The following is a 27483-nucleotide window of genomic DNA, read 5'->3' as shown; positions in this document are numbered from 1 at the left end:
AAACCCTAAACATATTCAATTTGATTTTCACTTAATAAAATTTATAAACATGCATAAGTTTTGTCTGGAACCATCTTCTTAAAACCTATAAATATATTTTCGAAGCTCATTGTTTACTCGTCAAGGAAACTCTCAACCACTTCCTGCTTAAAAAGAAAATTTTGACACAATTAGTAACACGTCAACACAAATTGTGTGAACTTTTTATACCATAAACCACATTTCGGAAAAAAGGGAAACTTTAAAAAAAAGAACTACGCCATTGTTTAAGAAATTATTTAAAACGCGTTTGGTCGTTATTTTACTAAGATAAAGCCTATTTCATATCTTAGAATCTTATCAGGTGTTTTGATGCGGTCAAAAATAGTCTTTAATCAGCTTTTTTTTTAAAATTTAGTTTCACGCAACACATTTAATAAACATTCGCAGATTAACGGCACAATAACTCAAAGACGGGGCACACAAACCGAATTCATAGATAATTAACTATGGAGAAAAAGGGAACTTCCGGTATAAAAGGAAAATCACCACTTTTATGCTGGTTACAATATAAAACGTTAAGAATCTTAATCGTAAACTACGTCATTCGAGGAGGGAAGGGAATTAATATTTATTTTTCCCTGAAATTATAACAGATTGCAAAAAGATGCAGAAATGATCCTGTAAGCATTTTTTTATAAAATTTCAATGGCATTGTTATGGAAACACTTTTTTCATCACTTTCAGAATTTTGTTACGTTTCTTCATAACTGTTTTGGCTTTATTACATTTCTGCGACTCTGTGTGATGTATGGATATTGTGGTCAATAAGTTGACGTCGTATCAAAATGTTCCGAGTTCGAATCCCGCTTTGGGTATGGATGTCATTCATTTCTTTGTTCTATTTGTCCTTGTTGTGATCCTTTATTCTCCGTTGTTCTCCATTTGTTCTCCTTTGGGTGACATTCATCCAATTATATGATGTCCACAATAAAGTGATTATTAAAAAGGTGAGATAATTTAGACGCCTTGAAATTTTTATTTATTTATTTTAAATAAAGAAAATTGAAGAAATATATCTTTCACTTTGACGAAATTTGTTTCCTCAAAGAAAAGACGACAGTTATTTCGTCAGTGTGATGCAATTTTTGTTCAGAACATATACCAGAAAATGGTTTTGTCGAAAACGAAGAAACTTTTGTGAAATTTTAGTATCAGTTTCTTACAGTGTGCCTATTTCTTTTCACGTTTTATTTTTTAACTCATTTAACGGAGTACCTCTAACAATCAATTCTAACCCGTTATATTTTAAGCTATTTGTTTTTGGCTAATAATTCTACTTAAAATTCAAAATAAATCGCCTATTCGAACTGTTGATAACTAACCCATCGCCATTCGGCAGCATTAGAACTTGCTAATTTTCAAGATTCATTCCAAGTAAATTCCAAACATTATTCCTCAGGTTTGGAATTTATAAATTTTTGGTTCATTAAATTTTCATATACATCTCACTTTTACTACCATTCAACAAACTAAATGGAGCTCAAATTTGGTAAATTTTTTTTTACATTTGAGCAGAAATAAAATAAGTTATCATTTCTGAATTACGTTGTGGTTATTGCGTAATCACAAGATTTCATCACATCACAAACCTAACGCGAAAAGCAGATTTTATTGTTTTTTTTTTATTATTATGAGTTAAAATATTTATTTTAATCTTGCGCAATAAAAAAAGGCAACTCAACAGCTTAAATATAACTGCGATTATGCTTTAGAGATTAAATGCTTTAGAAATTTGAAAAAGAAATACTTGTTTGATATCCGCCATACTTTGCTCTTTAATTACTACAGTATGACAAAGTAGAATTTATTTTGTTCTCGCATTTAAATGGAATGGAAATTCGTTAATGATAACTTTAATATTTACTTCCATTTTTTGTGTATATTAGTGAAGTATTTTTAATATAAAAATAATTTGAATTTCACAATTCTCATTTAACGTCATAGAATTATTTTTAATTTCTACATTTAGCAGGATGTGTTGACTGTAAAAATCTATGCATCCATTTAAAGAGTTCTAATTTTGTAACGTACAAACACTTGTAATTCATAAGCAATTTGGGAATAAACACATTTTTATTAACATCTTAGATGCATAAAAGCAATTTTGCAATTTAAAAAGATTCGCATACTCTGTTGCTTAATTTATTCCATTTTTTCCTATATTTCCATTACAAAGAAAGACAATATATTTCATCATCATATCTGTCAAGCAATGCATTTGTCCCTACGGATTCATAGTGATTAAAATACAAATAAAAGGAAACAGTATATTAATTAAAATAAACAGGGATTTCAAGCAACTATACTCTCCAGTAGATATTTGTGTGCTTCGTAATTCGTATCTTTATAAATAACCTTTTTATTAGTATACAATGCAAAAAAGCAACAAAAGAAACGGAACACTTTGAATAACTTTTGATTTAATGATCAGAGATTCACTTACTAGGATTCACTTTGAATGATGTAAAGGGGCGAACTCAAACATGATAATTAAATAGTGTAGAAAGTATTTTAAAGTACAAAATCAGACTTTCTCTGAATCATCATATTTTTATTTCAACGGATTTGGATTCATTACCTTCAAAATACTTTGAGGGTTTTTTTGTTTTGTTCAAACTGCACAATACGGCCCCAATAATTTGGTCTGAAAAACGTTTTAAAGTTAGGAACCCTTAAAGATAATTTTACTTTTTGCATATTTCACCTTATCTCATGAATTTTTCAAGCGTATTGCCAAAGGTTAAAAAAAAAATCTAGGATTAAAATATTTTTGCACACACTTTCCTCATTTCTGTACATAGTAATAAACTCCTTTTTTAAGCTAATTCCATACACAAAACAGTTTTTAATAATTTGCAACTACTATTTATTAGTTTTTTAAAAAAATTAATTCAACTCTAAAGTATAAACAATTTTCGATCATTTTTAAGAAAATAGTTTTTGTTAAGCAAAACGAAATCAGTAGACTAGTTTTTAAGAAAGCAATTTCTTAACAAATATCTCATACGTGTTTTTTGAAAATAATACTGTTAAAAATATTTATTCTTCCAAGCAAGGAAAAAACTGTTTTATAACTATATTATAAATATAAATTTCTCTTTGGAAAAAGCTTACTTTACTGTAATATAATTCTTTAGGTCATTCTTAAATTTATTTTTCATACATTTTGGTCTTGCTGAATTTAAGTAAGAAATATATTTTATAAAAAAAATTTTTATGTCTATGCAAATTATTATTAACTAAATATAAATCAGTCTTAACAACTAAAATCTTTCTCCACCTCTTTCAAATTGAAGGCTGGAAATCTGACTCTTAAAATTTTATTCCGAAATCACTAAATACAGTGTGTTTATGACTAAATACAATTGTTACAAATTTATTTGAAAGATATTTTATATTGATCAGGAAATAAAAAACTTTTTTATAGAACAACAATCTAATTACTCTGGTATAAGAAATTAAGAGGATTTGCAGACTTTTTCAATTATCTCTAGAAATACTAGACCGATTATAATGAAATTTGTTATGTACAGTCCGCAAAAAAAAAAAGATATCACCCTGAATAACTTTCGTTCTAATGATCGGATTTTCACGAACTAAGTGTTAATCTTAATGATTCCTGGGGGTGACCTCAAATATGCTAATTAATTAGTGCTAACTATTAATTAAGTTACGAAATCAGACACAAAAACGTACTTTCTCTGAATAAACATGTATTTTTTCTTACATATTTGGATTCTTAACCTTCAAAATATAGGGGGTAGCCGCAATCTGGGAAATATGGTTCCCATAGTTTGGTCAGGAGAGCGATCCAAAGTTCGTACCCCTTAATGTTAATTTCACTTTTTACGTTTTTAGTCATATTTTAAAAACTAATAAAGCAATTCGAAGAAAATTTCACCCAGTCATAAAACTCATTTACCCAAAGATAATTTCATGAAAAAAATAATTTTTAATAATTGTTAATTATTTTTTATTATTTAATTAAATTAAGGATGAAAAATTTTTGAATTATAAGGTATGAATTTTTTTATACCATATTAATCTACATATTTTTCAATTGAAAAATCTAAAGTTTCAACAGTTTTTATTTATTAGAAGCTGAGAAAAATTAAAATTAATTATTTTTAAGAAAATAATTTTGCGACAATGAAGAAATGATTAAATGGGGCGATTAATATTAAAATGTGATAAACTTGCGAGGAACTTGACTTCGCGCGCTTAGCGTAAAATTTCATTCATATTTTTTTCGCTAATAATCGTTTGCTTATCTTTTCATTTTTATTTTTTTAAGCTATAAAATACGATGTTTCTTTTTCAGTCGTCTAAAATTCTATTTGCAATTTAGTAAAGAAATTTGAATAAAACATTTTATTGAATAAAATACATTTTATTCAGAGAATGTGGAGTTTTATAAAAGCATGCTTCTGATAGAATATGATTATACAACAGATTGTGCTTCTTTAATGTGATTATTTTTTATTTTTTAGTTTTTTTTCTCAATAACTGATAAAATTTCAATAATATACATACGAATGAATAAATTTGGAATAAAATATTCATCAATTTCTTGAATATATATTTTATGAATATTAATAAAAATACGTAGTCAACATTTTTAAGCATCTCTCACAACATCGCAAATTTCTCAAAATCTTATAGGGTAAACTAACCAGTGAAGGAATACTTAAGCTTAGCTTGTCTTTGAAAAAAAATCCTAAAAATTTCAAAATTTGTAATTTTAGCTAAATGACGTATTTGTTATTAAATGCATGTCGACATATTTGTTATTAAATGCAAATTATGTAAAAAAATTTAGATAACTTACATAATATTGTTTTAAGCTTTTGGTGGTTTAAATAATAAGTAGTAAGATAACCAAGTGAAGGAACAGTTCTTAAATTGAATAAACACTAAATTTTCCAGTGAATGAACACTTAATTTTGAGAATGTTTGATGCTCGTTAGGAATCCTTAGGCCACACAGATATCTGTCGCCCTGTAGATGCCTGAATTGACGGATGTTGACACAGGCGGGCATTAGGAAAAAAAAATGTTTTAAGTTTTCGTGCCCCCATTTCAGTATCTTAAGGGCCTTACGAACTCTGTTTAAAAAGAGAGTATCATATCAGATATATATATATATATATATATATATATATATATATAAGAAAACAAAAATAATCATAGTAGCAGTATTTGGTGGTAAATGTAGCTTATCGTAATTGAAGAATATGCTGTGCGACATTTTATGGTGAATTTGCGAACGTAAGTTACAGAATGTATCGAAACATGTGGATGCTATTTGCTAATCATCTTTATCCAAAGAAACCCATGTAACGTAAATATCTAGCAAAATGAAGCAATTTTTTAAACAATGAATCATACAATATGCAACATATTATTTCAATATCTTATTCTTAAACATAACATATTTCAATGTTTTTAAAATGCCACTAAACATTCAGCAATTCATTGAGTTATAGAAAAAAGAAATATCGTAACTTATAGAAAACCTTGTGAATGTGCATTAGAATTACTATACAATCTACATTTTATTTTTCAAGCACTTTTTTTTTCTTCAAACTTTCATGCCTAGAAGACTCGATTAAAGCTGTAAAAATCTCTATCCCTAAAATTTTGTATATAGCTATTATAAGTTATGTTAATTTGATTTTAGTATGAAATCCTCGAATAAACATAGCAAAAATAGCATGATCTAAATAATATCAGATAAAAAGTTCATGTATCTAAATTCTAAAAACTTATAAATCGATTCAAATTTTCTTTTCAAAGGAGATTAAAATTTTTTTCTTTTTCTTTTTGGACATAAATAAACTTAAAAATTGTCTATTGCCTAGAAACTTCGAGATGTTTTCTATTAACTATTAATTAAACCTCTCAGAGCAATCACAAAACATTATTTCAATTTTTTACAGTCAGAAATTGGTTGCCTAGCAACCTAGTAAAATTAAGCGTTTCTCTTTTGAATCAGTCAATGGGTTATCTTAAAATATTTATTTGCGCAGGCGACTTTTTTGGCGGTTTTCTGGACTATCGCCAAATATATAAACGTTTATTGCAACCCAATTTACGACCCAATTGTTTTAAAATTTTGTCTACCCCCCCTAATTCAAGTGTCTAGATTCCAAATATGTAAAAAAAAATACATGTTTATTCAGAGAAAGTGCGTTTTTGTGTCTGATTTCGTAACTTAATTAATAGTTAGCACTAATTAATTAGCATATTTGAGGTCACCCCCAGGAACCATTAAGATTGACACTTCGTTCGTGAAAATCGGATCATTAGAACGAAAGTTATTCAGGGGGATATCTTTTTTTTTTGCTGACTGTACATACATTGATACAATACAAAACAAATAACCATTCAACAATTGTAATGCATACCTCATGATTGTGCGCAACAATCATTGGAGTCTGAAGGTATGAAATTACCACAGGTCAATTCAGGCCAATTGCCACAGTAAATGATAAACTGCCTTCTTTCAAGTATGAAATCACGTTGAAAAGCCTGTAAAGGGGAACGATACCCCCTATAAACACTTATTTATTTTGTTTATTCTGCAACCGCCGTTTCATACCTTTCGACTCCAACGAGTGTTATGCAGCATCATTCTTGTGTATTACAATTGCTTAGTGATTATTTGTTTTGTATTGTATCGATGTACGTACATATCAAATTTCATTAAAACGTCTCCAATAGTTCTGGAGATAATAGACCAAGTCTGAAAATTGTCTTAATTTCTTACACCAGTATAAGTTACAGTCTATGGTATAAACTTTATGTATTTTAAAAAGAACTTCAGTTATTTGTAAACAACGAGTAAATAAGTAGCTTTATATTTGTTCACACATTATCTACCTGAATACATTTTCCATTTTCGCTGCATTCCAATAAACAAACAAATAATAACCCTGTTCAGAAAAATTGCAATTACATTTATGAATGTTTTTTTCCTTTAGCTCCCTCCGGATGGGTTCAGTTATTACTTCAAGAGGAAAACTTATTAATAGTAGCAGGGATATCTGGAGGAATCGGTATTCTACTCATTATTTTTCTTACAACAGCAGTAGCAATTGTGTTACGGCGAAGAATGAAAGGTAAAAATATTCCATTATTTTTCTTATCGTTTTAAAATCTTTTATTAAAAATTTGCCTTTTTTATGAAAAAAGAAGTTACAGTTAGTATTTTAAGATGGTGTGTTTAATAAGGTTATTATTTTAAAACAGAAAATCTTTGTCTTCATAATTGCAAGCGATTCATTTATTAATTATTAAATATATGAAAGAAAATATTACATGCGACAATTGTATTTTTAAAACAAAATATATTGATTCGCAAATTTTATTTTGAATGAATTCGTTTTCATGTACGAGCTATGAAAAATTTCAGATGAAATATAATGAGAAGCATTTTTTGGATTGCTCAAATAAGCGGTTCCTGTCAACAAACAAATTCTCGATTTTCTTATTCTAAACAAGAATTTATGTATTGTGCTTTCATGTAGTCATTCTAGAAACTTAAATGGAAAAATCTACCTACATTGTGAAAAAATATGATTAAAGTCGAAATTAAAACAAAATGACAAAATTTAACGTGTTTCTGGCTCTATGGGAACACCAAAATGTTAAGTAATATTAACCGAAGTGCTTTGGTAAAGATTTTGGTAAAATTAAAAGTAAAGTAGGTTTTACAATGTACAACAAAGCTTGATAGATGCAGTAAAATTTGGTAACGCAACATAAAATCAATTTATTCGGTAATTTTTTTTTTTCAGTTTTGCATGTTTTATAAAATGGAAAAAAAAACTTTCATTTCGAAAACCAGAATTTCCGTTTAACTGTTCGAGTATGAATGGAAAAATTACTAAATGAATGGTTTAATACAGTTTATTTTGGTTTTATTATTAAAATTATTATTATTATGGTTCGGTTTCATTATTGAAATTGATCAATTAATCAGTCATTATTATACAGATTTTTTTTTCTTCCAATTAGAATTATTTCGAAGAACGTGTATGAAGTAAAATTATAACATCTGCTTATCTTAGCATTATACAGAAATAACCAATTCTTGTGAATATATTAGAAAATTACCTGCAATAGATAAATCAATCAGTTGCTGCAATATTGAGGTTGTCCTTAGCAACACGGTGTTCACACCATTTAATCTTCAAATGAAGCTACGTTTTCAATAATTAAAATGTAATTAAAATAAGTATTCATCATGCTCTCTTTCCCTTATTATACGCTATGTAATTTTACAATTTATAACAAAATTTCATTTGATAGCATGTTTACTTGATCAATTGATTATTTGTTAACAGTTATTCAGTGCAAATATATTATACATTTATAAAAAATAAGAATAAAGAATAAGAAATGTGGATTACGACACGTAATCTTAGATAAAATATATAAATAAATAAAATTTATTTAAAAATTACCCTTGTTATAGAGCAAAGTGAGTAAATAACTTCTGGAAAGTTCACTTGAGAATAGTTAATCAGTTAGAGTTAAGAAAAAATAACAGGAATAATATATTTATATAAGATTTCACTTATATTTGCAGTTCGCATTTGATAATTCTTACTTCTAAATGTTTTGCATTCATAAATTACTATTTAATATCCCAAAAAATTTAAGAAAATATAGAAAAAACTTTAAAAGCAATAAAAATTTTAATAGAATTATAATTTTTAGATGTCAGTTTTAACAGTATAATAATTGATATATAATTTCAAATTGAAATTCTACTTAAAAAAAAGTATAGTATTGAGATAGATAAATTTTTTTCATGTACTGCAATTTTATTTTTTAAATATTTACAATTTTTACTAATATTGATTTCTTTTTAGCTAATAGTAAAGAAGCATTACAAGAAAGACACCAGTAAGTAAACTTTATCTGCTTAATTTAGCTTTAAATTCATTAAAATACACATAAAAGACTTACAAGGAACATATAAAAATGCTTTAAAATAAAAAAAATGCTTTTGTGATGCTAACGATTGCCTTAATGATAATCACAATGACTTATAACTTTGAAATTCTTAAAATTTTTGTTTTAATCTTTCAATTGTAAGCGTGTGTTAAAAATTTAAATTAATAATTGTAATGCTGTTTATTCAAGCATTCGCTCTCCATTTTCTAAAACTACAAGGCTGACTTTATTCATAAATTTGCTATTAAAACGTTTTGAAACAATTATTTTAATAGATATTTTAATGTTCTCTTAAAAAAGCGAGTTAAAAATATATCCATTATAATGTTCATTTTAAAAGTTTATAACGAATTAGAGTTGTAAACTAATCATTAAGCAAGAGGGATAAGAAATAATGTAATTTATTTGCTAATACAAGATCCATTAAGTACCAGATTGTTTATAGTTTCCCTTTCTAAATTCAATTCAGTTACTTAATAGCATAAGAGAAACAAATTATTAAAAAGAAGAATAGATTCTAGTCGAAATAAGTTCTAAACGATATTCTGTTATTCTGCATTGGAACTCCATTCCTTGCAATCCGAACTCTAAATTGATTATGCAATTACCGTGTTTCGGTAAATGGGTAATGGACTTGAATCGGTTCAATAATTCCTACCCTGTAAGCATTAAATAGATAATTCCTTTTTTTAAAAAAGAAAAACAAAGGCTATATAATTTCGAAATAATGTCGAAATTTTAATTTTTATTTGATACATTTGGAATGCAGCTTTTTTTAATGCAAAATAATTATTTTACGTGGATTAAAAAAATAGGCAATTCTAAATATACCCATTTTCATTTAATATTAAACTGTTAAGGAAATGAAATGCAATATTATAAGAAACAGACATACAAAGAAGTTGAATGTAATTTTTCTTTAAGAAAGAATTAAGTCAAGACACTACTTTAATTGTAAAAGTTTTTGGTGGCTAACTACACTGTAAAAATTCTGGATCAAAATACAGTAAAAAATAACCGGTTCTCAGACTTTTTTTTCTTCTCAAAATGTTTTTACTTTCAATTATGGCATTTATTTTCATGTTATTATTATTAAATTTTTATGCGTCGATTATTCGTCGTATTTTTATGTGATATTTATCTTCATACGTCGTATTTATACTTCAACTATTCATCTGCTTTTCATAAAAATTTTGTAAGAAATTTTAAACATAATTATTAGATAAACTTTAAATAAAATGAACATACTCTAAAATCAACTGAGGCAATATCATCTTGATGAGTTACACACAAAGTTTAATTTCTTACTATTTTATTACGAAACCATTAAAAAGTTTTCCTTAATTATTAAAATAATTATATTTAAAAAAAACTAGAAAATTTTTAACCCAATATTTTTTCATCCTTGTTAATTTGTTACTGACAATAAATTAGATTTATTTGTATTGCAAATAACTAGTGCTAAAAGCTTACATATATCTCCATATCTATATAGCTATTAATACTAATTATTTAGGTAACCAGTAAAATATTACAGAGGTGAGTAACAAGTAACAAACACATTTTATTTAAAGAACGCATTTGCAATTTTTGAAAACTTTGGGCAAGGACTACAAGTGGAATACAGACTCTCCGGGATTATCTTGCATGCAATTTAACGATATTGTCTTTTTCATAAAAATTGAGTTTTATACCATTCTGCTTCGCTCTTTTATTTATATATATATATATATATATATATATATATATATATATATATATATATATATATATATATATATATATATATATATATATATATATATATATATATATGGTTCTTTTCTTTTGCTTGTGATATACATAAAAATTCAATATTTTATATAACGTAATCCATTGCATATTCTTTATTTTAGTCATCATGGAGATAGAGCAGCTGATTCCACACCTATTGGAGCTTCGCCGTTGCTGTCAGGTCACAGGCAAGACGATAGTCCACTTTTAAGAAAAAAATTCCCAGGTAAGCTAAAATGCTTATTTTAAGTCTATTGACTCGCAATCTACCAATCGACTAATGTTGCCGTAAGGGTGGCAGGAATTTGTCCTTTATTTTAGCCAATGATATGTAACATTTCATTATTCTTATCATTGTCATATTCAAAATGAACTAAAATATAAATAATTATTTAAGTATTAATAATCATTATAATTATATGTAAAAGGAAATAAACGTAAAATCCTTCCTATCGTTAAGGTGGAAAGCACATGAGTCACGACATACTGACTTAAAAAACTAAAGTGATATTACAATTTTGAATAATTAAAAACATGAATGAATATTAAATCTTGGCAAAATTTTTCCTTTAAGTTAAATACTCTCAAGTAATTGTTAAATAATGTTTTTAATTGTTTTGATTTTTTAACACACATTTCTGATGAAATGAAGTTATTAAACTCATCTCATCATATTCTCACATAATTTGCTCCATGTAACGAAGTACATATTTTATGCCACAATTATTTTTTCTTCTTTTGCACTCACAATCATAAGGATTCAAACCTCAACCTGCGAGATATTTCACGGACTAAATTGCTTGAGACACATTTGTTATAAAGTTTCCTTATATAATATTTTTGTTATTTATTATAGGATCAAACTAAACGAAATAATATATTTCTATTCAACCTCTTATAAAGTAACGACGTTTTTTTATTTTTTTGTTATTTTTTCAAGACTGCCTGGAAACGCATTTAAAAGTTAGGAAACCTATCTGGCTCGTAAATGTAACGTTTTGTGTTATGATAAAGTGTACTAAAATATTACATTCATAATCTATATTAAATATATCTTTAGATTATTTCCAAATCTTGTATAATTTATAAATAGGTTCGAGGAAATAGTTTTAGTAAAGAACATAAATGTTTATTTAAATTCTCGTTTGTACTCTAAAATCTGGTTAAAATGAATGAAAAATACTCGGATCATAATTTTTTTTTTCCAATTGTAGGAACTTTAAAATATTGATGCCTATCTAAAATTCAGCAATTTTTGCACATTTTTCTTCCTTTCGGTGCTTTTATTCTTTAAAAAGTGATAAAATGCACCTTTAAGCCGTGATAAAAAATCTAGAGCAAAATATAACATTAAGCGATAACTTAAGGCCGATTAACTCAATAGAAACTTTTGAGCTATGCAATATGTCGTGCTGATTATTCACTTCACATCAACAACTAAGATAGTATTTTCGAACAAATTAAAACGTAGCACCATTTATACCACAAGATAAAATTACATATAATAACCAAATAATGCTTTTAGATTTTAAATATTTCATTAATAAAATTATTTAGCAAAGTTTATATTTAACTCTTTGAAAGAAACTTTGAGTTTCAAAATTTTATTTTAATAAATTACTTGATACATTACAACTAGAGTATTTAAGAAAAGCTTACAGAGATGATCAAAAAAATATTTTACTACTTCCTTTTGATAGAAAATGCTTTCGATTATTGTTTAATTATTTAATGTAATTTTAATGGTATTACTTAATAATTGTTTAGTCAAAGCGTGCGAACCTAATACATATTCAATTTGCGTCATCGAAATCTTAAGGAAATGAAGAAAAAAAATTATTATACTTATTTATCATTTCATTTTAAGTAATTTTTGGTACTTAACTGTTGGAAATTGTAAAACGGGTTGAACCACATTATCGCAGACATTTTCTGAAACCATAATATATTGATAAGGTGAGCCAAATTACAGTACCCTTAATGGTGTCAAGTAGCTACAACCAACCTCAAAGTTTGTTATTTAGTAACACTAAGTCTTATAACAACAGCAAGATATGATACACACAAGAATCAGTAAACTTATTTTTATGAGACAATCTAAAATAAAAATCAGAAATTTAGGTTGCATACATGCGCCGGTTCTTCAAATAAAATGAGTTGGTAAATAAACCATACACGCAGCAGAGAGAAAAATAAGACGAATTAGAGACTGGGATTAACAGAGCAGGAGTGGATGGAGACTATACATTATAAATTTCTTTAATATAGATCACAGACACTTAAAAATTAAAATATAAATAATAAAGAAACGTACATACATATTTTTATCGGTGAACTTTAGTTTCCGCAGATGAAATTAAAAATTAAAGACAGTCGCAATCATTCGTCAACTGTTTATCGATCGTAAACAATATTAGACACAATTTTTTTCAAAAAAAAATAAATTATGAGAAAACGTGCCAAGATTGGAGTTTTCCGAAGAAAAAATATTTAACGTATGACGTTAATGCAAGTGAACAGGGAGTAAACCTCTTGTATTTTCGTCGTTTCAAGTTTTCATACACCAACGCACTTTAAATTGTCGATAAACGCAAGATTTGGTGTTAATTTGAAAAAAACTGTTTCTTTACGCAACTTTTACGTTTGATCAACATTGAAATTTGAAAGATATTACACCACAGCCATTACAGTGCATAAATTATTCAAGGGAAATATTCTCTTTTTTTAACATTTTAATATATATTCCTGCTTGTTTCAGAATATTAGGCCATTAAAAACAAAAAATTTCATGAATTTCCTGATAAATTTTATTCTGATAAACTCTCTGTCAATGTCAATTTTTATTTCTAATAAATAAGATTATTTCTATTCTCACCGAATAAATGAAATATATGGGTGTTATCCTATATCTTTCTTCGGAAACTAAATGATTCATCTATGAGATACTATTCCCCAGTGAGAAAGGGAGGCCTGTTATTTTCTCTAAAACCCTCTTGGGTATCGTACACCACTCGAAATTGCTACGTCCGTCTTTGAGCATTTGTCAAGCGGGGTGTTGGTGGACTCTTGGAGTGTATGACTTTAATACGTCCAAATATTTTTCTTGAGTCACCCTCTTTCCCTTATTTCCTGAGTACACAACCCTGTGCAAACATACACTTCAGAGACATTTATTATATTAAAGCTTGCATTGGAGCAATAGATTTTTCTTTCTTTTTTTTACATTCTGAAGGTACGAATCAAAAATGTAATCTTAATCGAATTAAAAAAATATATAAATATCAGTCAAAATTACTTTTTAAAATAATATCAAGCATTGAAATCTTAATTTCAAACAAAATAATTAATTGTAGAAAAATTTGATGCACAAAATACTTAGGTGATGCAAAATATGTAAAGCAAAATATATATTCTGAACACTATATTTAATATTTAAATAATTATAGCTCGTACCCCAGGAGTTGGCACTTGGCTCCACCTTTCTGGAAGATGAGGGATTAAGAGTAAAAATGCCTCCGCGCATGAAATTGAGACAACCCTTAATGCGCTCCAAACGCAAACAGTGAATTCTTTTTAAGTCACTTACTTTGCCATCCTTACCTTTACCTTGCTATACCTTTTGTTACTCTAGCTAATTAAATGTATTGCAGCAAAAGGTCTCGAAAAAAAAAAACTATTCACTCAAAAGAAAAAAATATCAAATTTATGAAATATTTAATGTTAAGAAATGCACATTAAGAATGCGAAATAAATATTTTAGTCATACGATCACCAACCAGCAATCGTGTTCAGGATTGTTCACATCCTTTCCCCAAAAATAGCGAAATAGTACCGTCAAATGCCACGTGATGAAGGCGGAGCCAAGTGCCAAATCCTGGTGAACGAGCTATACTAAAAAAAAAAAAATTTTTTTTTAAATTTAAGGGAAGATATAGATTTAAAAGATTTTGTAAAGCATATGTATGCTTTAAATCAATGTAAAATCCATTTACACGTTTTGTTTAAACTAAAAATGAAAAGAAAATAATGTTTAAAATTATACTTAGATTTTTATATATTTTAGTATTGAAAAGTGTTATTTAATTCACGTGATATGTTGTGTAATTCAATCCCATAGATTTCTGTAAAAAATAACAAATACTGTAAAAAATTCTATAAAAATCATAAACAACACTTAAGTAACATTTCCCCATCCCCAATAGTTATTTTTCATAATCAAACATTTAATTATAATAATTAAATATGTATTTATAATAACTAATTATTCATCACCAAATTATTTATTAGTCTAGTCTAATCAGTCTATAAATCCAGCCAGGTAAGGTAGACGGTAAAATGTCATATTAGTACTAATTTTTTTTAATATTTCAGAAAAATAAAACGTGTAAAGCACGCATAAATATTTTTCTCAAATTATTTTAGTAGGTGCTGTAAGAAAATTTCATCACGAGTGCCAAATCACAGACTTAAGAGAAATCTGAAAGTATTTTCTTTCAGCGACATTAATTTCTAATTTTTTCCCGGTATATTGACGCAGATGGTAGCACTGTTTGTGCAAAAGCAAAAGAACTTTACACGATCTTTTCCACATTGTTTTAACCCAATACGGACATAAAACTACTTTATCTGTATAAAGTTTACGACAAAATGCAAAGAAATGTATACTCTTAAAAACCATTAATATTAAATATAAAAAACCTGCTAATCTGACATTGAGTAACATATTTAATATTGCATTTTTTTTTGAATATTGAAAATAACATAGCTAAATTAAAGTGTATGTGTGTATACAGCGTATTATTTAAAAACCTTGTTTCAATAAAATAGCATTAACGCATTTTAAATTGAACACTGGTTTTGTGATGGTTAGTATTAACAAAATTATTTTAATAAACTTTCTCTTAAATCACGATCCTCCACGGATTTATTTCACAGCATGCGATACGATGTATTTTATTTAAAACAACAAATAAACCATTGATTTAAAAGCGGCTCTCTAGCTTAATGAGGAAGTTCAATGAAAAATTTCTATGAAAATTTGAGCGATATAATAGAAAAATTAATTATAAGTCTTGATAACAGTATCCGATTGCATTTGGCCCCAGCTATATCAAGAGAAAATTAATGATGTTTATGATATTAATAATAATTTGTCATTTATAAGGAATTTGCTATGTAGTGAGATTCCATAACTATAATTTTTCCTGCATGCATTACAAAGCGTCTCGTGTATTTAAGGCTGTAATTAAAAATTTCAGCTTACGTGCACTCTATAGTCGTTGCACTGACTTAAATTGAATTCCTTTGATGGCGCATTTTAGAATAACAGACTAATAAACTTTATGAAACTAAACTATGGATATAGAATTTCAGTTCTCACTGAAAATAACGCATTTTAAGACCATGCTGGTGAAAGATGTGCCATTTTATAGAAAGAAGAGTTTAACTAAAGACAGTCTGAGTAGTCAAAATTTAATTCGAAATACTGATTCTAATTTGCTTTTATAAAAATGAACAAAACATTTATCTGAAATAAATATTCTGTGTTAATTTAATTTTAAATTATTCTAAATTATCTTCCTCAAGGTGCTATGATTTTAAATGAAATACCTGCTTAAAAGTTAAAAACCGAAAATACATCAAAAATATCATGCCATAAACGTTTTAAAAAGCATTTTTTTCTTTAGCTTCCTTTGATTTTTACTTTAAACTCAGATGTTAGTCATTTATATGGTATCTTTAACTAAAGACCGGATTGCTGAAATTCATTTTTTTCTTCCTTATTTAAGTTGAGAAATATGTTGTTATGCTTTTGATACCTTGGCTCTAATCACGTTATATATCAATATCTACTTTAAAATTTCAGAAAACTTTACTCCACTTACCTGTCACTTCAAACGTAATGATTACTCAGAAAAAATTCTAACATATATGATATTTAAACTATTCATTTGGTAATTTTCATATGGTATGCCATATATGATTTGCCTGAAAGGTTTTTAAAAGTGTATGCGTTATTAGTTAGTAAATATACTAAACTAAAAAGTAAATTTAATCAAATGCCATGCTCCAAGTTGTCATTTTAAAATTACTGAATACTGCCAAGTTGACCAAATTTAGCACACGTTATAAAACCATATTTTATTGTTATTTTACCAAAATCTTAACCAACGTGCTTCGGTAAAAATTACAGTGTTTTTTTAAGTTTTCATGGAACCAGAAGCACTCTATATTTTGCAATTCTTTGGTAGTTTCTGTCCATACGTTTTTTAGTGTAAAACTTACATAGTGTGTGATGTTGATATTTAACTTTCAAAAAACTTTTTTTCCAGATCATGAATTCGTATATCATGATCCCACCCTAGAAAAATCAAATGGAATTTATAGAAATCAACAAGGACGAAAGCTTGTCGGATGACAAAAACTGAATCGACCAGAAATAAGGACCACTCTCATGTAAAAGGTAAAGCGTATTATTTTCCTTAAGGCAAAAAATGTAATAATAAAAATACAGTGTAATAAAAAATGCAATATAATTAAAAAATGTAATGCGATCAAATAATGTATACTTCAACTTAACTTAATTTCAATTCAACTTTATTTTTAATTTGTAAATTTCAACTTTAGGGGGTGGAATCCTTAAATTAGAACTTACTGTTTTTAAACTATCTAAACTATTCAAATTTCAATAGTTTCCTGACCTTTACGAACAGAAATAATTCCCAATGAATTTGACGAGTTTCTAACGTCAACAGTTTTAAAGAACACAAAGTTAAAATTGCTAAATAATAATAAAATGATTTTTAAAGCATAATTCCTAACCTCTTGTTCCATAAATTTCTAGTTTCATAGTTCTCAACTTCATAATTCGTTTTATGATTTCCTAACCAATCCATTACCAACCACTGCGGACAGAATTTATTACCAAACACAAAAAAACACAAAAAAAACAACATAAAAAAGTTAAAGAAACAAACACAAAATTGTAATTAATTATAAAAGATTTTTCAGATCCTTGTTTCCTAACCGCTTGTTTCAAAATTTACAGTTTCATAGTTACATAGTTTTACAGCTTGTTCCGCAGTTTGACCATTACGACAGAATTCGACCACTTTCGAACATAAAATAATTAAAAGAATACAAAATTAAAAATAATCAATAAATAAATAAAGAATTTTTAAATTAAACATTTCCAAACCAATTGTTTCATAGCTGCCTATTTTCATAGTTTTCAGTGTAATAGTCTCTTGTTTTATAACTTATTTCCGCCATTCTGAAGCTCTTAGATTAGTTCATTCGTTAATCATTTACGTAATAAAAGTAATATATTAAACCAACTTATTTTTTCTACGATAAATTACTTAAACAGAAAAATAACCTTAATTTTTCGAAGAAGAAAAGTTTCCGCAGTTATTTAATTTGAGAAAATTTCGTAGACTGCACTAGTAAACGATTTTGAGACTTTAAGTCTCCACCCAAGAACTCTAATCTTATGTGTTGGCTAATAATTTTCTATTAAATTGTGATTTTCAATAAGCTTTGTTTTTATGAGTGCATTTTCCGATTTTAAATAAAATGTCATTTCACACAAGAATTTTTTCGATAAAATAAGCAAGATGTATTTAATACCCACTTTATTCATATATATCACTCTTTATGTATGTATGTTCTAGAAAAGTAATAGTCTTCCTATTTGATCAACATTCTTTCCGCTGATAAGCTCTTTTTTCGAAGAACTAGGAGATTTTTTTACCTAGTGATTTCTTTTCCGTGAGCTTAACCCTTATTCACAGACATCGATTCCTATCATTTTCACTACGCATGTGACCTATTCATGACCTAATCTTATTTCTGTTTAAGAATGTATATTTTTTCCTTTTTATAAATAAAATATATTTGGAGATTACAATATATTATGGGTATTTTACAAGTAAAGGCTCTGATGATATTTAAAAAATAGATTCATAGTGTAGTCAAATTTAGAGTTAGAATTTTTTTTTTCCTCACTTTTCACAAGGATTTATAAATATTATTTATTACACTAAGTGTTTCGCAAAGATCATTTTTATAAAAATTAAAGGCTCTGTTCAAGTTATGGTCAGAATTTAATATTTTATCCAAGGAAAATGAGAAAGAAAACTTATTACATTCTGATAAAGCGGGGAAGCAAGCTATCAAAACTCTTTTGATTTCCCAAAGAAACTGAGATGAGTTAAAATGTGATTATTCAAAGCAAATTCAAGCTTCAACCCTTAATCAAACTGGATTTTTGGATGCTTTATACGCCGAAGAGCCATTATATTGTGACCACCCTCCATCTATAACAATGGGCTCGCCCAGGTTTTCATGGTTTCTCGGCCAAGAACAATGTTTTCATGGGGCACATTAGGACCCATAATCCTCATAGAACAATCCTTGACGTCCGTAAGCTACTTGAACATAATTGCCGACCAGGTTCACCCATTCGTGGCAACAGTTTTTTCCTGCAGGGGATGGTGTTTACTAACAGGATAATGCACCATGTCATAAGGGTCGAATAGTTGAGGAACATTCCAGTAACTTTCAAGTCATGTCTTTGCCCCCAAATTCACCTTATCTTAATGCAATAGAGCATTAGTGGTCCTACTTGGAAAACCAAATTCGTGCTGCCACGCTACCCTCTCGCAATGTGAGGGAATTGCAGGACCAGTTGGTGAGCGCTTGGTACCAGATACCTCAGACTGCCTATCAGCACCTTGTGGAATCAATGCCACTGCGGGTGCTAGCAGTTTTGAGGGCTGAAGGTGGTCCTACATGTTATTAGCAGGGTGGTCATAATGCAATGGCTCTACGGTGCATATGGCTTTTTACGTGGTGCGATATTTTTTCATTTTTCCTCCTTTATTTTTGAATTGCTTTATTATATTTTATTACAAATGTATTATTTTGGAGTACCAGTGACTTTTTTCTTTATTTTTGACAAATATTACAAAAATATATTTTATTAGCTTCGGCTTCCTTAGAAAAAGGAAAATGAAAATGTATTGGTATTACTAGCTACTATTTGCTACAAAAACAACATTTATTGATGAAAAGAAATTCACATTCATAACTGTATTTTCTGCACGAGAACTGTTTACTTTCTAATTAAAGGAATTTTTTTCTTCCCTATAATGAAAGAATTTATGCATTAAAAGCATAGGTTTTTGAGGAGGTGGAAAATACCAACAAATAACACATAAAATAAATTTTGTTTTTGACCAAAAAAAATTATATCTGCTGCTTTGCAGTCTAATAATCAATATTAATTCCATATATTTGAGTGGTATTAGAAAAATCACATTCTAAACTCCATTACATTACCAACATATTAAAATATTGAATACATGTTTACGTCTTATTTACTACCGTGATATCGGAAAACTAAATTCAGCAGATAAAAATTTGGATGCTTATCTAGCATTTTCTATAATTAACTTATCTGCTCAGTGTAGTTTTCACGCAAATAGTTATCCTCGTATTATGCATCATTATCTTCAACATCTTAGAATCGTAAACGTCTTAAAGTGTCATAAAATATTTTAGTACATAAATTTGTACGTTCTTAACTGAAAAGCGTAAATCATGTCAAATTTGAACAAAAAGATAAAGGCAAAAAAGAAATAAGAGCAGGTATTTGCGTTTTACTACATTTTTAAACACTCCTTTCAAAAGTTATGTTTATGGACAATATATTTTATGAAATCTGGTTGTTGTTATCAATACTTTTAATAAAATAAATATTTATTCATATTTTCAAGACTAGCATTTATGAGTAATAAAACAGATTATTTCAGCAATTATACAGAATGAAACAACTACAATGGTGCAATTGGCAATTGATATGCTTCAGGAAATATGTTTTCAATAAATATATTTTCTCAATAATAAAAGTTAATGCATACAGTGTTAAGAATTTTTTAACATTTTTCCTGTCACAAATCATAAACAATATATATATTTACGAAAAAGTGATTATGATGTAATATGAATAGCTTTAGAATTTTAACAATTATAACCAATTATATTGAGATTATGATATTGTTATCCACGCATTAGGAGTTACATATTACAGTAATTCCAATCATCTGAATAGTTAAACCCATTTGTCAATTTCCACACTAATTGTGCGACAAGCAAACTCAGATTCTACATATACCATGTACAGTGCGTGAAATAATAAGCAGACCACCCTTAATAACTTTTAATCTAATGACCGGATCTTCACGTTCTCGAGGAGGTGACCTCAAATATGCAAATTTATAAGTTTAGATTTTAAGAATTTAGAAGTTAGAATTTAAGTTAAGAAAGCAGACACATGCTTTCTCGGAATAAACATACCTGTATTTCAATGGATTTGGATATTTGACATCCAAAATATATTCGGAATGGAAAAGTTCCCAGAGTTTTTTTTTCTCTGTGGGATAACCATAGTGTTAACAGGAATCGAAAGTGAAAAAAATATAAATTGTTAAAAAAGAAATAATTAGATTCTTTTACTCCTTATAAATTAATTAATTTTGATAGTTAAAAAAAGTCTAAAGATAATTCCATTTTACCACATTCATGAAAGATTGTTGTAGTTCATTTACGTCGCTCTAGAGCTGCATAATGAGCTATTGGCGACGGTCTTGGAGACATCCCTGAAGATGATCCGAAGACATGCCATCACAATTTTGTTCCTCTGCAGAGGGGATGGCACCCCGTTTCGGTAGCCCAGTTACCTGCACGCGTGATCGAGCACTTTACGGTAGAACAGTTTAACGAGGACCAATACCGCACACCCTCGGGCTGATCCAAGTGGTCACACACCCGCACACTGATCGCAGTCAGTGATGCTTGACTTCAGTGATCGGCTGGGAACCGTGTCTTAACGATCAGTCTTCTGCGGGACACATTCATGAATGGATTGTATATCCTACTAGTGTAAAATGAGAGTTAAAATATAAAAGTAAATCATTCCAATGGATAATCTTTTTTTATCTCACATTAAGGTAAAATCTTTTGAGAAAACATTAAGCTTAAATAAAAGAAAAATCTAAACATTGTGTGTTCGACATAAGTTATTTATCAAAATATCTCACGTTGGCTAGTGTACCAGAACAAAAGAACGTTTTATCTGATATCACATATTTATTTCCTTTTCTTTCTTCCCTTCTCACATCTTGATTGAAGAGTATCTCTGTACAGAAAGATCACACACAAACATAGAAAGAAACTTTAAAAGCCTCACATCCAGTGGCCTTTTTGGCCTTAAGACATGACACTCACAACCCCAGCACGCTCGTAAAGTGTTGAGGCAGTTATAAAAACAAAGTTTTTATTCGGTCATAAAGACCGCCAAGGAACAAAATTCCACACTGAGAACACATTTCACAGGAAACCGTGTGAAGAATGAAAAGTAAGAAGAAAAAAAAGTTTTCTCCCATTTCAGACGTAAAATAAATTTTTTTTCGACAAAAATTTTCTCCAAAAGCCAATAGGATCATAAATTTAGTCTATGTCCACAGGTTGTCTCTGACTGTAACTTTCACTGATCTCTATGATGGGAAATGTGAAGCTTCTGCCATAACATTTTTCAAGTCTTTTATGTGTTAGGCGTATCAAAGTACGGTAAAAGTCTGAAAATATAAAATATGGGGATATTTTTGAAGAGCTGGGAATGTTCGAATGAATGCTTGGGAGATAAGCTGGGATGATAAGACTCATTTATCATTCTTTACATAAAAGGTCTTTTGTTCCACAAAAAGTAATTTGAGGTCATAATTTTAATAATAGTTACGTTTCATAAAAAAAATCCAAAGCTTATTGTGTGTAAGAAATATGTTGTTTTAATAAGCGTAGCACGTGAGCAGTGATTGCGTTGCATTATAAGAATTAACATTTTATTACGTTTCACCTATTTTACTTTAATTTTACGAGTTATCTAAGATATTTTAGAACAAGACTAAAAAAACATTTGAAAAAATGATTCTTAAAAGATTTTTTTTTCTATTAAACTAAAAACTAACAGTTCCAAATTTACTATTTTAATGTCCACTTCTGACCAAACTATAGGGACCATATTTCCCAAATTGGGCTACCCTATATTTTGGGGATTAGAAATCCAAATCCGTCAAAAAAAGGTATGCTTAATCAGAGAAAGTACGTTTTTGTAGCTGATTACGTAACTTAAAATATCGTCTGCACTAACTTATTAGCATATTTGAGATTGCCCCTTCTAACCATTAGATTGTGTCCCAGAACGTGAAGATCCGATCATTAAATCAAAATTGCTCGGGGTGGTCTGTTTTTTTCTGGCACACTGTACATCTCCATACCCTTTTATTTAACACGATATAAAGGATTTATTCTAATAATAATTCATGCATTATTTTAAATAAGATATGCATTAAAATTAAGGTAGTTAACCATTAATATATAGTCCCGCAGTGGACTGATCTTTAAGACACAGTTTACAGCGGATCACCGAAGGTAAGCATCACTGGCTACGGTCAGTGTGCGGGTGGGTGACCACTTGGATAAGCCTGCGTCGGGGCCCGAGGTTGTGTGCTATTGGTCCTCGTTAAACTGACTCGTTAACTCGACTTCGCGTGCAGGTCGTCGGGCTGCCGAAGCGGGGGTGCCATCCCCTCTGCAGAGGATCAAAATTGTGATGGCATGTCTTCGGATCATCCTCAGGGGCGTTTCCCAGACCGTCGTCAATAGCCCATCGTGCAGCTCTAGTACGACGTAAATTAACTACAGCAACAACCATTAATATATACTAGATATAAAGTTTTCCCCTGTTAAAAATTTTATGATTCAAACAAACGAAAATTATATAATTTGGTATTTTGAACTTATTGAGCATGTTTATAGATGGAATTATCTAAATATCTAGAATTATTTTAAAATCGTTTTGTTTTTGTTTCAGACTGTAAATCTCAAAGGACCAAGCGAGCTACGGGTAAACATTTCCGTAACTGCAATTGCTTGTACCTCTGTGTGCCTCTGCGACATGATATATCCCGGTGCAAGTCCAAAAGTTGAACACAAACAAAAAAAAATTGCTTTACCTGAGTGAGATTTATCACGAATTACTCCTCAATTTTGCCAATCTTACTATCCTTGAAACGGGAGCGTGCCCAATCCATGTATCACAGGATTCGTGTGTCTTAGATGTTGAAATCACGTGTGAATCTTTTTGTGTTTCTTTAATAAGAAACTGAGCTTTTTTCAGCGAAAATATCGTATTGTTTTATATATAAATAATATTATATACTCTTATGTGTGCTTTGTATAGCAGTTTTTTTAGAATGTGTTCGCAAATATGCTTCATACCATTATTACATTTACATCGCAGTGTTTTTGCTGGTAATACCTCTCTTCATAGCAATTCAGAACAAATAAATTACATAATCACAACAGTTTGTGAATCAGCATCGGTTTAGTAAGTTTTTAAGGTATGATTTGAAAATATTTTATTCTGATTATTTGTTCATTGTATAAGGATCCATTGGAAAGATAATGAACGTTGCAATTTTTTTTATTGAGGGTATATTTGTTTGGAATGCCGTACAATTCTTCAAATTAAGTATTTTTCCGCGAATATATGGATTCAGTTAGATTTAAAAGTATAAATTGCTGCTTAAATATGTGGGTTTTGCTTCACTTTCATTCTTTTATTTTTTTAAATTAAGAAATTTCTTTTCCGTGCAATATATTTATAAAATTTACATAAACTACTAAAATTTTCATCTTTGAAAAAAATCTTCAAAACCCATAACAATATGGGCAGATCTATTTTGATACTAACTCAATTTGTAAATGGTTTAATATGACGCAATAAATCCAAACCTATTGAAATCATGAAATTTTCAAGTATATATTTATGCATATATCTGAAAACTTAGCAATAAAAACGCTTTAAGTCTCTCCACAATCAATGAAACAAATATTAATTGTACATATATACAAAATTAAACTGGAACTGTTTTAAGAAGTAGTGCTTTATTTGTTTCATATCCGTATCTCTGTTCTTATATGTATTTCCACATGCTAATTGTATTGGCTGTCCCATAATAATGTACTGCACTGATTGTGTGTGGCACATTTTACACAAATGTCAATGCACTACATTTTAATAACTTACGAACTGCTTTGGGCTTTTTTGACAATAACAAATATCAGTGTCTCGATGAAAAGGAAGCCAGCTGGAGATAAAATATCCTATTACAGAATGTTTTTAACATTTGAAAATCATCAGGAAAGAAAATTTTCAAGCTGTAATGCATTAGTCTCATTGGATGACATGTTTTATGTAAAATATGACGTCAAAAGTATAGGGATGTAAATAAAGAAGCAGGAAAAATTGCAGTATGAGCACTTAACATTTTTACTTAACTCTGTTTGATGTCGAATATCTTTAACGTAGACCAGTTCCACTCAAAATAGGGTTCCGTGGAAAGGTCGTAGGAGTTCCGCGTGTTTAGCGTTTTCTTTATGAAACAGTAATGATTTTTGAAATCTATTAGAGGTGTGTATTCGGCGAATAATTATTTACTTAATGTTTCGGTGATTTTTATGAAATTATTTAAGTAAAATGTCAATTTAAAAAAATTTAAATATTAGGCTTTTTTTTAATGACAATACATTGAATAAGTTACTAAAAGGAAATACATTTACAAATATTTGCATCAGTACTTTTCATCATAATTTCTTCACAGTAATTGTTTCTAAATTATTCTCTAGTTTTATTTCCTGCATATTTACACCTGCTAATGAACAGTTTTGAAAAGTCAGGGTTCGTCCGAAAGCAGCTCGATCGTTTTGTAGCTAAAAGAAAAGTGGGAACCTCTGACGTAGATCAAAATGTGTCTTAAACTTTATGCAATCTTAAGACTTCGTTACCATGAAATTTGAACCATAATATTACGGAATAAAGTTTAAAAAGTACGGTATTGTGGTTCAGAAGAATTTTATTAAATTTCGACTCGAAAATTTTTTTATTTTTAGTTTTATAATAATAACAACTTTTCACTAAAAAAACATTGACCAGTTTCTTTTTTACATTGAATAAAATTTTGAAAACTGAACAAAAACTGAATAAGAATGCTGAAATAAATGAGCTCACTTTGACAATTTAGCTTATGAACAAGTATTTCACGAGTATTTAATTTTATGTAGTATTTATAGAACTTATATTTCCGTGAACTTTCATCAAAAAAATGACAAAGAAACGACTGTGGCCATGTAACAAATATGTTACAATTTTCAAAATCTGGTTTATCCACATATATTTCATTTGCATTTATTTCGCAAAACTCAAACTTGCACTAAACCTGCAAGACTTAAGGCTTCAAAATTAACTCTTTTCAACTTACATCCCTATACTTTTATTCTCTACTAACATCAACTGCACTAATTCTTAATAACTTATGAGATACCCCTGTATTTTTGGACAAGAAAAAACACGCTGCGACAAAAGCAGCGTTTTGAATGAGAAGCCAGCTGGAGCTTAAATAGCTGTCCACAAGACGTCTCCCTTGCATACAACAGTTGTTTTAACGCGAAGACGGATCAAGGAAGAAACAACAGCAACTACAAAAAAAAAAATAGTTGTTGGAATAGCAGAATCGATTTAGAAGGAATTTTTCTTTCACAGCTGCCTTTCTATGTTCGTTACAGTTCTCTGGCCTCGGGCTTTCCTGAAAAGACCAATCAATAATTTTATCCTTTATTTTTACTTTTGTTTCTTTCGCAAGTCTCGATCAATTGGTCGACAAAGAGTGATATTAACAGTTTCCAGAAAAGGCACGTTTGCCATTTGAGTGTGAGACTCGTTGAGCTAATAAAAATGATTGTATGGAAAGCTGACGAATAAATATTGTTTTATGTTCAGTGTTGGGTGTATTTATTTTGTCTTTTCTTATTAATGGACCGAGACGTTGTCTCAAAGAGTAAAATCACGCTTGGTGGATCATGCTTAGTAAACAAACTTGAAGAAACTATCTATTAATTTAAAAGCATGCAATGTGTTAAAGTAAAGATTAACACGCAAAGAAATATTAAAAAACTAAAACCACATCCACATTTGTTAATTAATGTCTTGGATGTAAACCTGTAAAGGGAGATTTCAAAAGGAAAAGGTAATACCATAGTTGTTAAATTATAACTAATAAATAAGCTGACTGTATATGGCCGGGATAACCTGGTCGGTGGGGAGCTGGGCCAATGTCCGAGAGTTCGTGGGTTCGAACCCCGCCGGCCGAAGACTCCCCGTGTAGTAAAGTGACTGATGCACGTTGAGTCTGTCGTATCGCTAAAGTCCTCCTTGTTCCCATAACAAATCAACACCTCTGGGAGTACTGGATTGGAGATCGATCGTTCTCTGATTCAGGTCAAAATTATGATCGGTGGATGAATGAATGGGTCCACCCTATAAATGGGTGTGACGTATTGTGTGGCAGAAGTCGAATTCTTGGCTATAGATAGCGCCACTGGAAAACAAGAACAATCGAACCCCCTCTGCTTAAACAGGCATACGTCAACAACATCAAGCTGACTGCATATGCTTTTGAAAAAAAAATTATACCATGGTGAACAAGTAAATAAACATGCACAAATATTTTTAATAACGAATAAGAAACAGATAAGAACAGTAAAAGTCGATTGTAATGACTATTCACAATATCAGACAGAATGG

The 27483-nt window shown here is 29.0% G+C and overlaps 1 protein-coding gene across 1 annotated transcript in view; it reads left to right on the top strand.

Moving 5' to 3' along the window:
- LOC107449150 (hemicentin-1) overlaps positions 1-26678 on the top strand; it is a 252775-nt gene extending 226097 nt beyond the window's left edge. Inside the window, exons 11-15 of the mRNA XM_087150194.1 lie at positions 7025-7162; positions 8921-8954; positions 10901-11004; positions 17111-17241; positions 23713-26678. Of these exons, the coding sequence (XP_087006320.1) occupies positions 7025-7162; positions 8921-8954; positions 10901-11004; positions 17111-17196 (362 nt within the window). The 3' untranslated portion in view covers positions 17197-17241; positions 23713-26678. The remainder of the gene's footprint in view (positions 1-7024; positions 7163-8920; positions 8955-10900; positions 11005-17110; positions 17242-23712) is intronic.
- Positions 26679-27483: the final 805 nt, after the last annotated feature.

Source organism: Parasteatoda tepidariorum, chromosome 8 (genome assembly GCF_982258835.1).
Source record: "Parasteatoda tepidariorum strain Cologne lab strain chromosome 8, Ptep-v5.0, whole genome shotgun sequence".
Lineage (NCBI taxonomy): Eukaryota > Metazoa > Arthropoda > Arachnida > Araneae > Theridiidae > Parasteatoda > Parasteatoda tepidariorum.
This window is presented reverse-complemented; position numbering and strand designations above follow the sequence as displayed.